At 29.5% G+C, this 13,268-nt stretch overlaps 2 protein-coding genes across 4 annotated transcripts; both read right to left on the bottom strand.

The window, feature by feature from the left end:
- Positions 1 to 4,009: 4,009 nt before the first annotated feature.
- Positions 4,010 to 5,398, bottom strand: LOC120084928. 3 transcript variants are annotated; one of them, XM_039040737.1, is made up of 2 exons: positions 5,002 to 5,398; positions 4,010 to 4,774 (listed from the first exon to the last, which is right to left on the bottom strand). In XM_039040737.1, the coding sequence occupies exon 2, from the start codon at positions 4,717 to 4,719 to the stop codon at positions 4,252 to 4,254; it is 468 nt and encodes a 155-aa protein (XP_038896665.1). In that variant the 5' UTR covers positions 4,720 to 4,774; positions 5,002 to 5,398; the 3' UTR covers positions 4,010 to 4,251. The 3 variants fall into 3 exon arrangements, with proteins under 3 accessions (XP_038896665.1, XP_038896666.1, XP_038896664.1); XM_039040738.1 differs by having other exon boundaries at positions 4,010 to 4,726; XM_039040736.1 differs by having other exon boundaries at positions 4,010 to 4,739; positions 5,002 to 5,397.
- Positions 5,399 to 7,941: 2,543 nt separating this feature from the next.
- On the bottom strand, positions 7,942 to 11,955 carry LOC120087135 (proteasome subunit alpha type-6-like). The gene is made up of 9 exons (XM_039044028.1): positions 11,709 to 11,955; positions 10,916 to 11,010; positions 10,737 to 10,818; positions 10,233 to 10,329; positions 9,896 to 9,954; positions 9,696 to 9,778; positions 8,986 to 9,081; positions 8,567 to 8,626; positions 7,942 to 8,316 (listed from the first exon to the last, which is right to left on the bottom strand). Exons 1-9 carry the CDS (start codon positions 11,782 to 11,784, stop codon positions 8,224 to 8,226), a joined length of 741 nt encoding a protein of 246 aa, XP_038899956.1. The 5' UTR covers positions 11,785 to 11,955; the 3' UTR covers positions 7,942 to 8,223.
- Between the last annotated feature and the right edge of the window lie 1,313 nt (positions 11,956 to 13,268).

Here is a 13,268-nt window from a genome sequence, read left to right as displayed (position 1 = left end):
ATATATTTATTTGCTATTTTGATAAATAGTTTTACATTTTTTTTCTGTCTCCTATTTAATTTCAATGGAAAACAAAATTGATTTTTGGTTCCTTTTTAATACATCGATCAAAGATTTGTCTAAGAATAACTATTGATATTTCTCTTATTCTCATTCTTTTCACATAAAATAAGACCAACCATATAAAACAAATTATTTTTTCAAATGTATTATTCCAATCTTTATTCACATATGTAATCAAGATTTAAAATATTGATATTGACAAAAATATCGAAATCTTAATTTTACATAAATTTCGATAGAAATATCGATAAAATGTTGATTTTGATGGATATTTTTTGAAAAATTACAAGAACAAAAATTCAAAAAATAAATTTAAATTAGTAAATAAACATTTTATGATTTTTAAACCAGTTAATATGTCTATTATTTATATTATATTTACATTGGCGACATTTTTTTTATGTTGCATAGATTTTTCTATAATACAATAGAAATATCGATTCACCCCTCATGTCGATATCAAACTCATGAAAACGTGAAAATATTGATGAAAAAATTGACATATCGATAGAAATTTAATAGTAGGTATATAATACACATTTTTACTGCTTTTGTAGGAAAAATTTTCACAAATGGAAAAAATGTCACACTATTTACAAAAATAGCAAAAAAATACTGATGGACATTGATAGACTTCTATTAGCGTCTATCAGTGATAGAAAATGATAGAAGTCTAAAATAATTAAATTTTGCTATTTGTGTAAATAGTTTCACTTATTTTTCTATTTTTTGAAAAAATCTCTTTTTTTATATTATATTTTTTAGAAATATCGATTCATCATCATGTCGATATTGGACTCGTTAAAATGTGAAAAATATTGATGAAAATAACGAATTTAATATTATATATAATGCACATTTTTACTGTTTTTTTTATATATAATATGAAAGCATGTTATAGGCGTCAACCATATAAATTTCAACCCTACGAATAATATGAAAGTGTGTGTGAATGTAAATTCCAACCCTATATTACAAAGTGGGTGTCAATTGCAAATTTATATATTAAAAAAAAAGTAATCACTTGGAAATTGATAATGATTTGATAAATAAGAAATTGACCTATCTTTAGGAAACAATTTTTCTATAAAAAAAAATATTAATAATGAAAGTAAAGCTATCAATCATTGATAGCTAACAATCATTCCACATCATTAAGTTTCAATAATTCATCCACTAATGCATTGGGATGGGTACTTTAAAAGTTGACAAAATCAAAGAAAAACAATATGTTATTATCATACAGGAAGTATTAAAAAGAATCTCTAGAAAGGCACTATGAGATTATTTGGGAGGCTAAAATGTAATCAGTGAAAACGGTGATAAAGAAAGTTGGATTTAACATTACAAATCGGATCCAAAACACTCCGTTTAAACATGGATTTTAGATTACACTAGGATACAAACTCATTCTATTACGAATCTCTAAACAATTCGTACATATTTTTCCAAGAAAAAGGAAGCATTAAAAATTACTATAGAAGAAAAAGAAGAGAAAAGGAAGGTAATGAAATAAGTGTATTTCCAATAGATAGAAATATAAAATAAAGAGAATAACAAAGTTTATTAATGATTAGTAAAGACAAATTGAGAGAGTAGTTGGGGTGATTTGATTGAAAATATTTGGAAGATTGCATGAAATTAGATGGGAGAATTGATGGAAGGATTAAGATGCTTTGGCAATAGTTGGTATAGATCCCTCTCTTCATTTTAAGAAGATTTTTTCATTTACTACACAAATATATAAGTTTTTTTGTTTTAATTTTAAGAAGATTTTTTCATTTACTTCATTTTTTAACTTTTAGTTTTAAAATTTTCAATTGTTTTATTTTATTGTAAACTTTGCATAAAATTGTTTGTATAAGAGTAGAAGTTGGTGTCAAATGACTATTTATATATATATATAAAGCTTTGAAATTATTGATTGTTATTACTATTATTAAACTAATGATAGTTCAACTCATAAAAATGTTATTGATTGAAAGATTTTTCCAAGGTTCAGTATGCTTGTCTCTCTCTATTTTTTTGGTTTTTTTTTTAATTTTTTAAAAATAATTATTTTATTTTTTTAGAGAAGAAAACAATTATTTTATTTATTAAAAAATAATTATTTGATTGAGTATTTTTTTTAAAAGATTATTTTATTGAGTTATTTTGACAAGTTAAGTTGCATCTTTAATTTTATTTTCTTTCTTCATTTTCAGAAAAGTATTTTTTTTAAACAGAATATTGGAGGGAGGTTTTATTTTTGGAAACTTCCTATTTAAAAATATGGAAACTAAAAGAAATAGAAAAAATAGAAAAAAATTGAAATAATAATTTAAGAAAAGTACAATCAATTTGAATTCTAAACCTTTTTTTTCAATGTCTAATAAAATAATGAGTTTTAAAATTTTATGAATTTATTGAACGTAAAATTTAATGTTTTATTAGACACATATTTATGTACATTAGATTTGTAATTTTAGGAAATGGTAACTTATTGATATTATATTTATAATTTTTGAAAATGGTAATTTATTGAGTGAAGTTGGACCGTTAGTTGGCCAACACAAAAAAATGAACATGGACCATTTTTTTAATGACATACATTTTTATTAACTTAGCATTTGAAAAAAATCTTAACCATTTTTTGCGTTTGGTAAAATAGATTAAATATATTAAAATCATTAATTTATTCTTTTAAAATCAGATAGAATTTTTAATTAACATTTAGTTTTCCATTTTATACTAAAAAAAAGCTCTTTTTTATATATTTTTCATCTAATCAAATTTATATTCTATTTTTTATTAAGTAAATGCATATTTTTAAAAAAAATTTACCATATTGATATATTTTTTTTAAATAAAGCTATTTTTCTTAATATTTAAAAATTAATCTATAACAAACAAAATTTATCATACTAAAAAATTATTTTAAATTTTAAATTACAAAAAAAAAAATTAATAAAAATTGATGATAAGATTATTTTAGTTATTGTATCTAAAATAATTTTTTTTTATTTATTTAACAAACATTCCAACCTATTTTTAGTTATAGACAACATTAAACATATATCAGTATTTAAACGATCAAGCATTCAATAACTTGAGAAAAACAATGTTATATTTTTTAAAATAAGAAAATTTTGAGTTTTTATTTTTTATTTTTGAAAATTGAACTTATTGGATGTGCAAAAAAATAATATGAGAAGAAAATCAGAAAAAACCAAACATAAAATTTACAATTTTTACAAATATGTTTTTTTTCATAACGTATAGTTTTATGTTTGTTTACACAAAATTTTCTATTATAGATTTTCTTAGTCAAATTCTTAAAAGTAAAAAAGAAAACATTAATGAAAGAGATTTTGATAGAAATGAGAAGTAGTGTTTAAAACCTTAATTTTAAAATAACCTAAAAAATCAAAGTCTAGCTATTTGATAACAATTTAACTTTTTGTTTTTAATTTTTTAAATTGAACGCTTCAAAATGTATACGAAACATAACACTAAACTAATTAAACAATTCTTAACCAAATTCCAAATACAAGTTTTTAAAAATTAAGACTTAATTTTGTCTTAATTTTGAAAATTTCTGACTTAATTTTGAAAAAAAATATATATATAATTCAACTCTTATACTTAAAAAAAAAAAAGTATATTCTAAAACCAAGAAAAATAAGTTCAAATTTTAAAATTAAAAAATAAAAAACGAAATGATTACTAAATCTAACTTTCATTTTTATTGTTTGTTTTTTAAAATCAAATTTATAAACACAACTTAAACCTAAGATTTAAGACTTTCTTTATCATGTAGTTAAGTATGGTGTTTTATAAAACTAAGCTAAGTTCATTTTCTTAATGTTTTTATAAATTTATTTAAGAATTCAGCATTTATCAACTTAATTTTTCGGAAAAGAAAAGAATGGACCTAAAATATTGAATAATGGAAGAAACAAGTAGATTAGTGCACAGAAAAACCCAACTTCAATTAATATAAAAGCTAAATTACACAACGAAATGGTTCGAATTTTGCCAATTATGACAAGAATAAAAAAACCAGCATAGATGAAGTGTAGGGTATAATTTAGCCTAATGATTAAGTTTATTTTTCTGGAATATAAAGTATTATTGGATCCCCCAATATATTGATTTTGATTGAGTTTTGGTTGGAGGTGGTCCTTGGAATCCTGTACCTTTGATGATTCACGAACCAGAGATGGACGAAAAACAGCTTCCTGTCCGAGTGAGCGCCGGCGGCCGTGACCCTTTCTTCGTCGGACTTGTAGGCATCGACCTCAGAGCCCGTGATGAGGGAGAATCTAAGCTCCGCTTCAGAATCTGTCGCATCGCCGTAATCAAATGCACCGTCGGATTTGGAGGTGGTTTCAACGCCGTGAATTTCTTGCACAGCTTCATGTGATTTTCCATGGCCTCCTCCGCGGTGATTAAGCTATCGGAACGGAGGATTTCGTAGTTGATTGCCTCGGAACAGAGCCCGCAGATCCAATTTCCACTGTAACGCTCACGAACGCGTTCTATGTATGCTGGTGTACACTCTTCTTTAAGTCCGCAACAATCGCATCTGACGAACTCCGCCTCCATGTGAGCGATTAGCTTCGTCGATGCTGTTTGAGGTTCTAGGATTGTATCGCTGAGCACGGTTGCAGACATCTCGATTCTGCAAACGGAATCTGAAATTATGACATCAAAACAGCGTTCCAAATCCCTAGAAGTTTCGAAATTACTGTTTAGGTATCGCTGAGAACGACTACAGACATAACATAACGTAATATAACATAACGACTCTACAAACAGAATCTGAAATTATATATTGAAAACAGCGTTCCACAAACCAAACGATTACGAAACTATCTACAAACAACCTAAGACCCTAGAAATTTCGAAATTATTGATTCGAATAGGACAATAGAGAAAATCGATGAGAAAGCTCACCAACAGAAGCAAAGGCAGATAAGCAGATATTAAAGAATTTCCTTCTCCCTCCGCCTAATTTCGCAGCTTCTTTTACTGCTATCTCTCCTTTTCACCAATTCCTTCTTCGTCATCTGATGATGAAATTTCACATAGGAAAACCATTTCAAATTAAAAATTCAACTGATCCAAAGAAAACCGAGTTCCGATTGAGAATCTTTCGCCAAGAAAATCAAACTCTCTCCCTTTATTATAATCAGAATCTTCAAAGCTGATGTCCTAAATCAAAGGAAGCGGATTCTTCGCGATCTTCAGAGCAGATCTCAAACCGAAAAATGGAAGAACGCAATCAGAGGGCAAATGAGACGAAGGAGAAAGGGCGCGTTTGGAGTAATGGAGGAGAGATAGGAATGAAGATGAAATTTGAAGGCTTATAAAGGATCTAAATGCGGTTGCGCCACGTCATCAAAATTCGCTGTCGGTAAATTTAAACCGTTCAATATTGGACTGCCAGCTAAGCAGTTAATCGAGTTCAGACTTAGCAAATATGTGCTGTTTTGGAAGGTTTTTTCCTCTATAATTAACTAACCAATGTTATTCGACCACGTGTATTCTATAATCTTGTACGGTGCGGCTACGTTTGAAATCTTTCTCCACGTAATTTCCTAGTTGTACTTTCTTTTTTTATTTTCCCTTTTCCTTCCACTCCACTATTATTCAATAAAATTCAACTTACATCCCAATTTACACCAGTATTCATCTAACTCTCGATCCAATAGATATTAATTCACCTAAATTATTTTTAAAAAAAAAAAAAACTTATAATTTGTTTCGAAACATCTTTTGAATGGACCACAATTATACTTAGTTTTTTTTTTTAATCTTTTAATTTGTTTCGAAATAACTCTTTCTTCTTTGGTTTTTTTTTTTACACTACATTGTTCTTCTTAGTTTAACAATTGTATGAGTGGAGATAGATGATAATTTGTAAAATGTATATTAGTTATTGAGTTATGCTAAAATTAACATAAAAAAACTTCTTATAACTAAGATTAGGAGGGTAGTCAAAATAAACATAGTGCAACCGGCAAAAGCTTGTACTATTGACCTTTTGAGATTCGATTATCCCACCTAAAATATTGTAAAAAAAAAAAAGTAATTAAGCAATTTAAGTATTATTTAATTCATATACTTTTGCCTTTAGTTTAGTTCATATTTTATCGAAACATCTATTTTGACCTATTCATTTTCATTTTGGTCGATCAAAATTTTAACATGACATTCTGTAACTAAATTTCTTAAAATGTAACCTTAAATTTGAATTAAAAGTGGTTCATTGTATATAAATATTTTCAAATAAAGATCCAAAAGATCACTTAAAAAAAGTATAGTAACCAAAGCAAGCGTTTTGAGAGTAATTAAATAAAACAAAAAATTAAAATTACATTGTGAAAATGGTATTTAAACCAAAATTATAATGTTGAGGATAAAAGTAAAAGTTCTAAAACATCAAGGACAAAGTTGTAAAATTCAACCTATGTTCTGAGAGCCCTCCTTGATTATAAAACTTGTTCATATGACTTAAGCCACGTTGCAATTTATATAATAAAACTCATTTACAATGACATCAAAAAGACCATCTTCAATACGTGTAAATTTGGTATACAATATTTGAACAAATCAACATAAAACTAAAAGATAACAAATCCCTCGAGTGAAGTTATTACTATAATCTCATAGTCGATCGCGTGGCATTAAATATATATAATATATATTAAAAGAAATAAAGAAAAAATGAAGGTCAATGGATTGTATGAATTGAAAATGTGGCGTTTCCGCTTTCCTTTCACAATTAGGAAGGAGTAGTATGTCATCAATGTTCATAAATAATATTATAAAACTAATGAATTATTTTTTTAAAAAAAAAAAAAAAATAGGTCGAGTAAGGTCAAAGAAAGTAATAACATTAGAATTAGAGAAACGGGTAATAGGATTTAAATTGAATTTAAAATATTAAAAAAAAAAAAGAGTAATTGCAATAAGTAGTACTTTTAAGATCAATAATTAAGTGTATAGCAATGGTTTTAAAGAATTACAAATATAGCAAAATCTAACCATGAGACTATCGGTGGCAGATTCCTATTATTGATAAGAGTCTCCCAAGTAATATAGTCCATTGTTGATAAACTCTAATCCAAATTTGGCTATCTTTATAAATTCTTTAAATATTTCGAAGCATCCCTTGAGAAAAATGGGTTTATATTATTTTAGTAGAAAGAAAGAGAAGAGTATATACCTGAGCGATTATGCTGAATAAAAAAGATGCGATTAGAAGAGAAAAGTCGGCTGGTCTGTGTGTCCACTAATATCTTATGTTAATAATAATAATGAGAGAGAAATGGGAGGACCAAGGGGATTGCCCAATATCAGGAGCTGAAATTATTGCTTTGGCTTGGCTTTTCACATACAATACTGAAAAAGACATCCATATATATAGTTTTAATTTATCGATGAATGCTCCACAATACCTTTCCCATCAAATCTATGCCCATCAACAAACAAACTTGGTTTTTTCCTTTCTACACTGCTTTAATCAATAAAATGATGAGTGAGACAGAGATCGCTAAGCCCTCTCATCATTTTTAGCCACGGAAAGCTAGTACTACCCTACCTTCATTCATTGCATACCATAACATGAATATTTAATAACAGGGTCTAACCGTATAATAAAAAAAATATATTTCGTTAAATGACGTGTTAAATTATCAATGAAAGGAACATGCACTACTGTTGTAGTTCTAGATATTTTCCAAAAGCCATCCAGAGACCTTCCTGATCCCTATAATTTTTTTCACATCAGAATGCAGAGAGAGAGAGACTTACTAATCTTTAGAACTCAATGATACAATTGTACGTACGACCTATCAAACAGATCTGTTCAAAAGGTCGTGAGAGGGTTCGTAATCTAATTCCCATCATGTTATAGCCAACAGAGATTTTGTTTTGTGTTAAATCATGTAATATGATGATCTCCTCTGAAAATACAAATTCTAAAGATGAGTGTTTTTGAGGTAATGTTTAAATAAAATGGGAATGTTACCGTCTACAACAATTCAGAAGCAAATACTACCTCAAGAACTTGCATATATAAATCACGCAACACATCGATAACCGACATATGAAACAAAGGCATTAGATGTCGTCAATATGCTTCTCCCGGGAGCTTCATATGAATCACATCAATCAATCTCGCTCACTAATGGCAATCAAATGCTCATCAACTTCTTCAGTGGTCAACACTCTGAAGATGGGATTCCCCGACCTAACCACTCCCACCTATAAAGGATGTAAATACATTCATGTTATCTTCATAATTGTGGTGCAGTTGACTTAAGTAACATATATACAATACAGCGCACCCTTTGCCAATGACAATTAACATTATACATAACTACTTGTCAACATAGTAGAAGCTAGAATGTCATATAAGAATTTGGATTTGTGACCAATAATGTAACATTCCTTTTGATAGAATCTCAGATTCTCAAGCATATTTCTTGGAGAAGAGAGAGTGAAAATGAAGTACCTCAATCTCATTCGCCTTGAAGTCCTCTTGCAGCACTGATTGAAGTGCAGAAATTGCAGTCTAAGAACAAAGAGAAATTGACATTAAAATGTAGGAAATCATAAAATATATGCAATTCTATGTTGCCACCGGTAACAAAATCGCATTATGGAAGATGAAGTGAAAATAACAAAGAGGGGTATTAGGTCCAAAGTTACTTTTGAGAATGTTTTGCATTAAGTCCTCGTTTCTCTTTCTAAGCAAAATACTTGCGGACGAAAATGGGTTATTCCGAATTACTCAGAAACATTAAGTGAAAAAAATTTCTTCCAGGAAGAATGCATAGATGTATTGATGCCTCCCCACAATTAAAACAAGAAAGAGGAGAAAAACATGCGACTGGTAGAAGGTCTAAACATTTGAAAAGGAATGAGATCTACCTGCACAGTCTCCTCATAAGTAAAAGCAGGATCATTCTTCATTTTCTTTTCCAAGAAATTAATAGCTTCCTGCTCCTTAAGTCCAGCACTAGTGGCCTAAATCACATAGTTGTGAAGTCTTACTTGCATGATTAACCAAATAAAAATATCAAGTTCAAAAGGTAAAAGAAACCGAAGTAATGGAGTACATGACAAACAAATATAGTTGGTAATGTAGGAGCAACTAATAAATAAAACATTCATTTTCAGTTCTTAAGTTACGAAAGAACGTGTCATTCTTAAAAAGTCAACCCACGTTCTTCAACCACTATCAAATCAGGTAGATTGTGTAGCAGCTCGAGTGCAGTGTACTCTAAATAGCAATGGTTCCCTAAACAATAGAATGTAAAACATTTGAAAGCAAACTAGTACAATTTTTTAAAAACAAAAAACTAAAACTAAAACTAAAAGCAAAACATAAACATATCCATACTACTTGTATATGAATAAATGCTATTTGAAACAAGGTTTCCTTAGAAGCATGACAACTTTTCCCTTATCCCTTCCCCCCGGGGGGGCCAACAGAAGCCTTAATTTTTACAGTGAAAAGATGAAGCAATATTTAGTTTTTTAAAAAAAATTAAAAACTTAATCTGAAAAAGAATTTTAACACGAGAGAGAGAGAGAGAGAGAGAGAGTTAACCCTATCTTTCTTCTGAAAGGTTACTTACCTTGTGACCAAAGAAATGACCAGCAGGATCACATTTATAGAGGCGAGGTCCATACTCATCGTCAATGCCCAAAACCATTGCCACTACAGGAAATCCAGAAGAAAGAAAAAAAAGGTATTGCTAATCCCAAACACAATAACAGTAATAGGTTCAAGCAAGCACTATGTGCATCTAAAATAAGAAATAAACCAGAAACCAACCAACTCCAAGTGGTCTCATATAAGCATGCTGGGTATAGACTTGTGATTTATCAGCAATCCTGCAAAACAATTAATCCCAACATCATCAGTCTAGTTCCTGCAATCATCTTCCAAAACTCATTGATTGATGTCCATGTATCTAACTTGGAAAGCACTCAACATTCAACATAATACTTCCACAAGGGTTTTGTGTTTAAAAGCCTTGTTTAACCTTGAAAGAAATATTGTAACATGGTTAAATATTGCCACATAACCGAAGACAAACAAACCACCAGCACTTCCTAAGTAATTTATTACTCAAAAAGCAAACGATTGTAGAAAGATATAATCAGAATACCATTTTGCCAATACATCCACTGGCATCTCATAGCCATAACGAAATCGGAACTCTGCTGCTTCATTCCTCGCTTGTTGAACCAGTGATCTTGCATCAGCTGGATGCCGTATAGAAAGTGAATAAGGATTTCATCATTCAAATTTGAGATAAGTAAAATTTTACAGTGAAGCATTGTCATGTGTGGTACTCTGAAGTCTGAACTAATAACAGTACAGTGTAGTGTAAAGAAACACGTGTGTATCATACACATAAAAAGACTAGTTCAGGAATATATAGTCAAGGGAGTCTTCTTGACCCAAATTATCATAAGTTGCTATCTCAATGTGTACAATTTCGTCGTCAAGGGAGTCTTCTTGACCCAGTTTATCATAAGATGCTATCTCAGTGTGTACACTTTCATCGTCGCCATCAGTTGATTTTGAAGTTGATACAAGCACGAGACAAGAAATCTATGTTCATGATTCATCATTGAATAACTAAGTGGCAAAAAGACATAAAAGAAACCTGTAATGCCAGTTGCGAGCAAGCCCAGATACTTGGTAATGGAGAAAAGATGAGTGACACTAGTCTGATCCAAAAGTTTATCCTGCAAGAAAAAAGGAAATTGTTATAAGTGGAATGAAATATTAAGCCTTAATATAAGAGACTCACGGAAGTGGCACGGCCAAACCAATAATACTCACAGGGACCTTCTTTTGAGTCACAACGCAAACTGAGTCCTTCCCTTTGACACCAATTGAGGTAGTTCCAGCAGATTTCACAGCCTTGAATGCATACTCTAGTTGATGATTTCAAAAACGAACAAGTTATCAAAATTTAACATTACTGACAAACTGACAAGCTAAAACTCAAAACCAAATGGAAAAATGTTTGATAAACGGAACACCGTTGCCTGTGATTTTCTAACAATTTACTGATTGGAAACAATTCATTGTGAAATCTTTTCTAATACATGGAATCACTAAAAGCAAAACCAGCATCCTAGACGTTAAATGTTGATCCTCGCAATTCAGCCTATGGTTTCCGGAAAAAAAAAAAATTAATACATACACCGCACTCAATACTCACACAGATCAAAGGCAACACTCTAAATTACACCGATGAGAGACAAACTTTTTTTTCCCGCAGCAAATACGAAAATAGAATTTCGAGTTCCCACTTCCCCTAAATTCCGAGAGCGATGAATACTAAACGCATTCTCTCGACCTAATCCCAAGTGAAATGAGAAACTACACTCAATATGTTTAATTGATCCGCATCTGTTACCACACCACACTAACTGAAACACCGCCACACTTCAGAAGGGAGATGTTCCTGTCTTGTAACGAGAGATTTCACCATTCAAACTTATAGAGTCAAGCTAAGTCACTTCAGAAACAATCATTCTTGAACATTAATTGAAAATGTCAAACCCTAACAGAAAGTTGAACTGATTCGATCGAAACAAAACGAGATCGAAGAAGATTGCATACGTACCGACTTGAAATAGGCGGCCCTCGGGTGAGAAAATAGTAATGTGACGATCGTATCCTCCTCCACTTCCACGGCTCATGGCTACGGGTTCAGAAGAATTAGGGCTTCGACGGGTTTAGGGTCTGTGGGGAAAATGGTTATCGAGAGCTTGAAGAATGAATGAATATAGCAGTGGAGCCGCGAAAAAGCTTTCTCGCCAAGAAAACCGCTCAGTCAGGCAGCATCCGGCAGAAGTCACTTCCAAACTTTTGTTTTATTTTACATTTTACATTATTTTGTTATTATTAATTTTACTAAGACATATAAGAGAGAGAGTGAAAAATAATACGTTTTGGTTTTCACCCTACAAAATTAATACATTTTTTGAAAACTCGTAAAAACAGATTTTGTTCGGTCTAAGATCGACCACCAGATTTTAGTTAAAAATCAACTTTTTACAAGTTATCGATTGTTGTGAGCCTTCCCGATATTCCTTACTATACATCGAGATTTGTTTTTTTTTTGTAATCTTTCCAAATATTTTACTGTTTTCAAAATTTCTTCAAATTTAGTCATGTTTACTAAGTATTATATCAAATTATTAAGTAATTTTTTAAATATTTAGTATAATTTATCTTTTCACAATTTTATGAATTTCCAAAATTCCAAATACGTTTCCAATTATCAAATTATATTTTTTAAATTGATTCAACGTTTAGTCTTCTATGTTAATATTTTAAAAATGGGTAAATAATGTACTAAAAAATGGTAAGTAATATTTTCCCCATAATATAATATTTTCAAAAGTTCTAATATATAACTCTTTTTTTTATTCGAAACAATCAATTGGGTAATTGTTTTAAATAACAAAAATATTATAAATATTTTCATGCCTATCGGTATAGATAATGACATTTTATTATATTTAAAAATAAGTTGACTCATTTTCCTATAGTTGAACATATTTCATTAATCAATGCTTAGTTGGGACTAATTTAAGATTTAACGAAATTCAAAGACTAAAATTAAACAATCAAGGGAATGTTTGGAATACATTCAAGTGTTTAATTTTAAAAAACATGTTATTTTGGAAGAAATTGAAGTGTTTAGCAACAACTTAAAATATATTTTCAAATGTATTTAATTTTTTTTTAATCAAAAGTGTTTAAATAAAAAAATAAACATTTTTTTCTCAAGTTAATCCAAACATACCATAAAATATATTTAAATCTTATTTTGGTCCTTATTTTTTCTCTTAAACTTCAAAAAATGTTCGTTTTAGTCTCTCAACTTTTAAAAGATGTTGATTTTGGTCATTCTTGTTAAGATTCTATTAACATAGACTAGACGCGATTTCATCCTTAAATATATTTCATCCCTAAATAGTTAACAAAATATTAATATTAATAGTAAGGACTAAAATAAACATATTTTGAAAAGTTTATAAACTAAAATGTGGACGTTTTAAAGTTTAATGACTAAAATAGCCAACCAAAACAGATTTTAAACCATAAAAATACAATGAGAACGATTTTGCATTCTGTTCAGTAGCCTTCTACCGTTTGAAAATGGGCCAGGCTTAGA

This window comes from Benincasa hispida, chromosome 9 (genome assembly GCF_009727055.1).
Source record: "Benincasa hispida cultivar B227 chromosome 9, ASM972705v1, whole genome shotgun sequence".
Taxonomy (NCBI): domain Eukaryota; kingdom Viridiplantae; phylum Streptophyta; class Magnoliopsida; order Cucurbitales; family Cucurbitaceae; genus Benincasa; species Benincasa hispida.
Note: the sequence above shows the minus strand (reverse complement) of the source record. Positions and strands in the feature narration are given on the sequence as shown.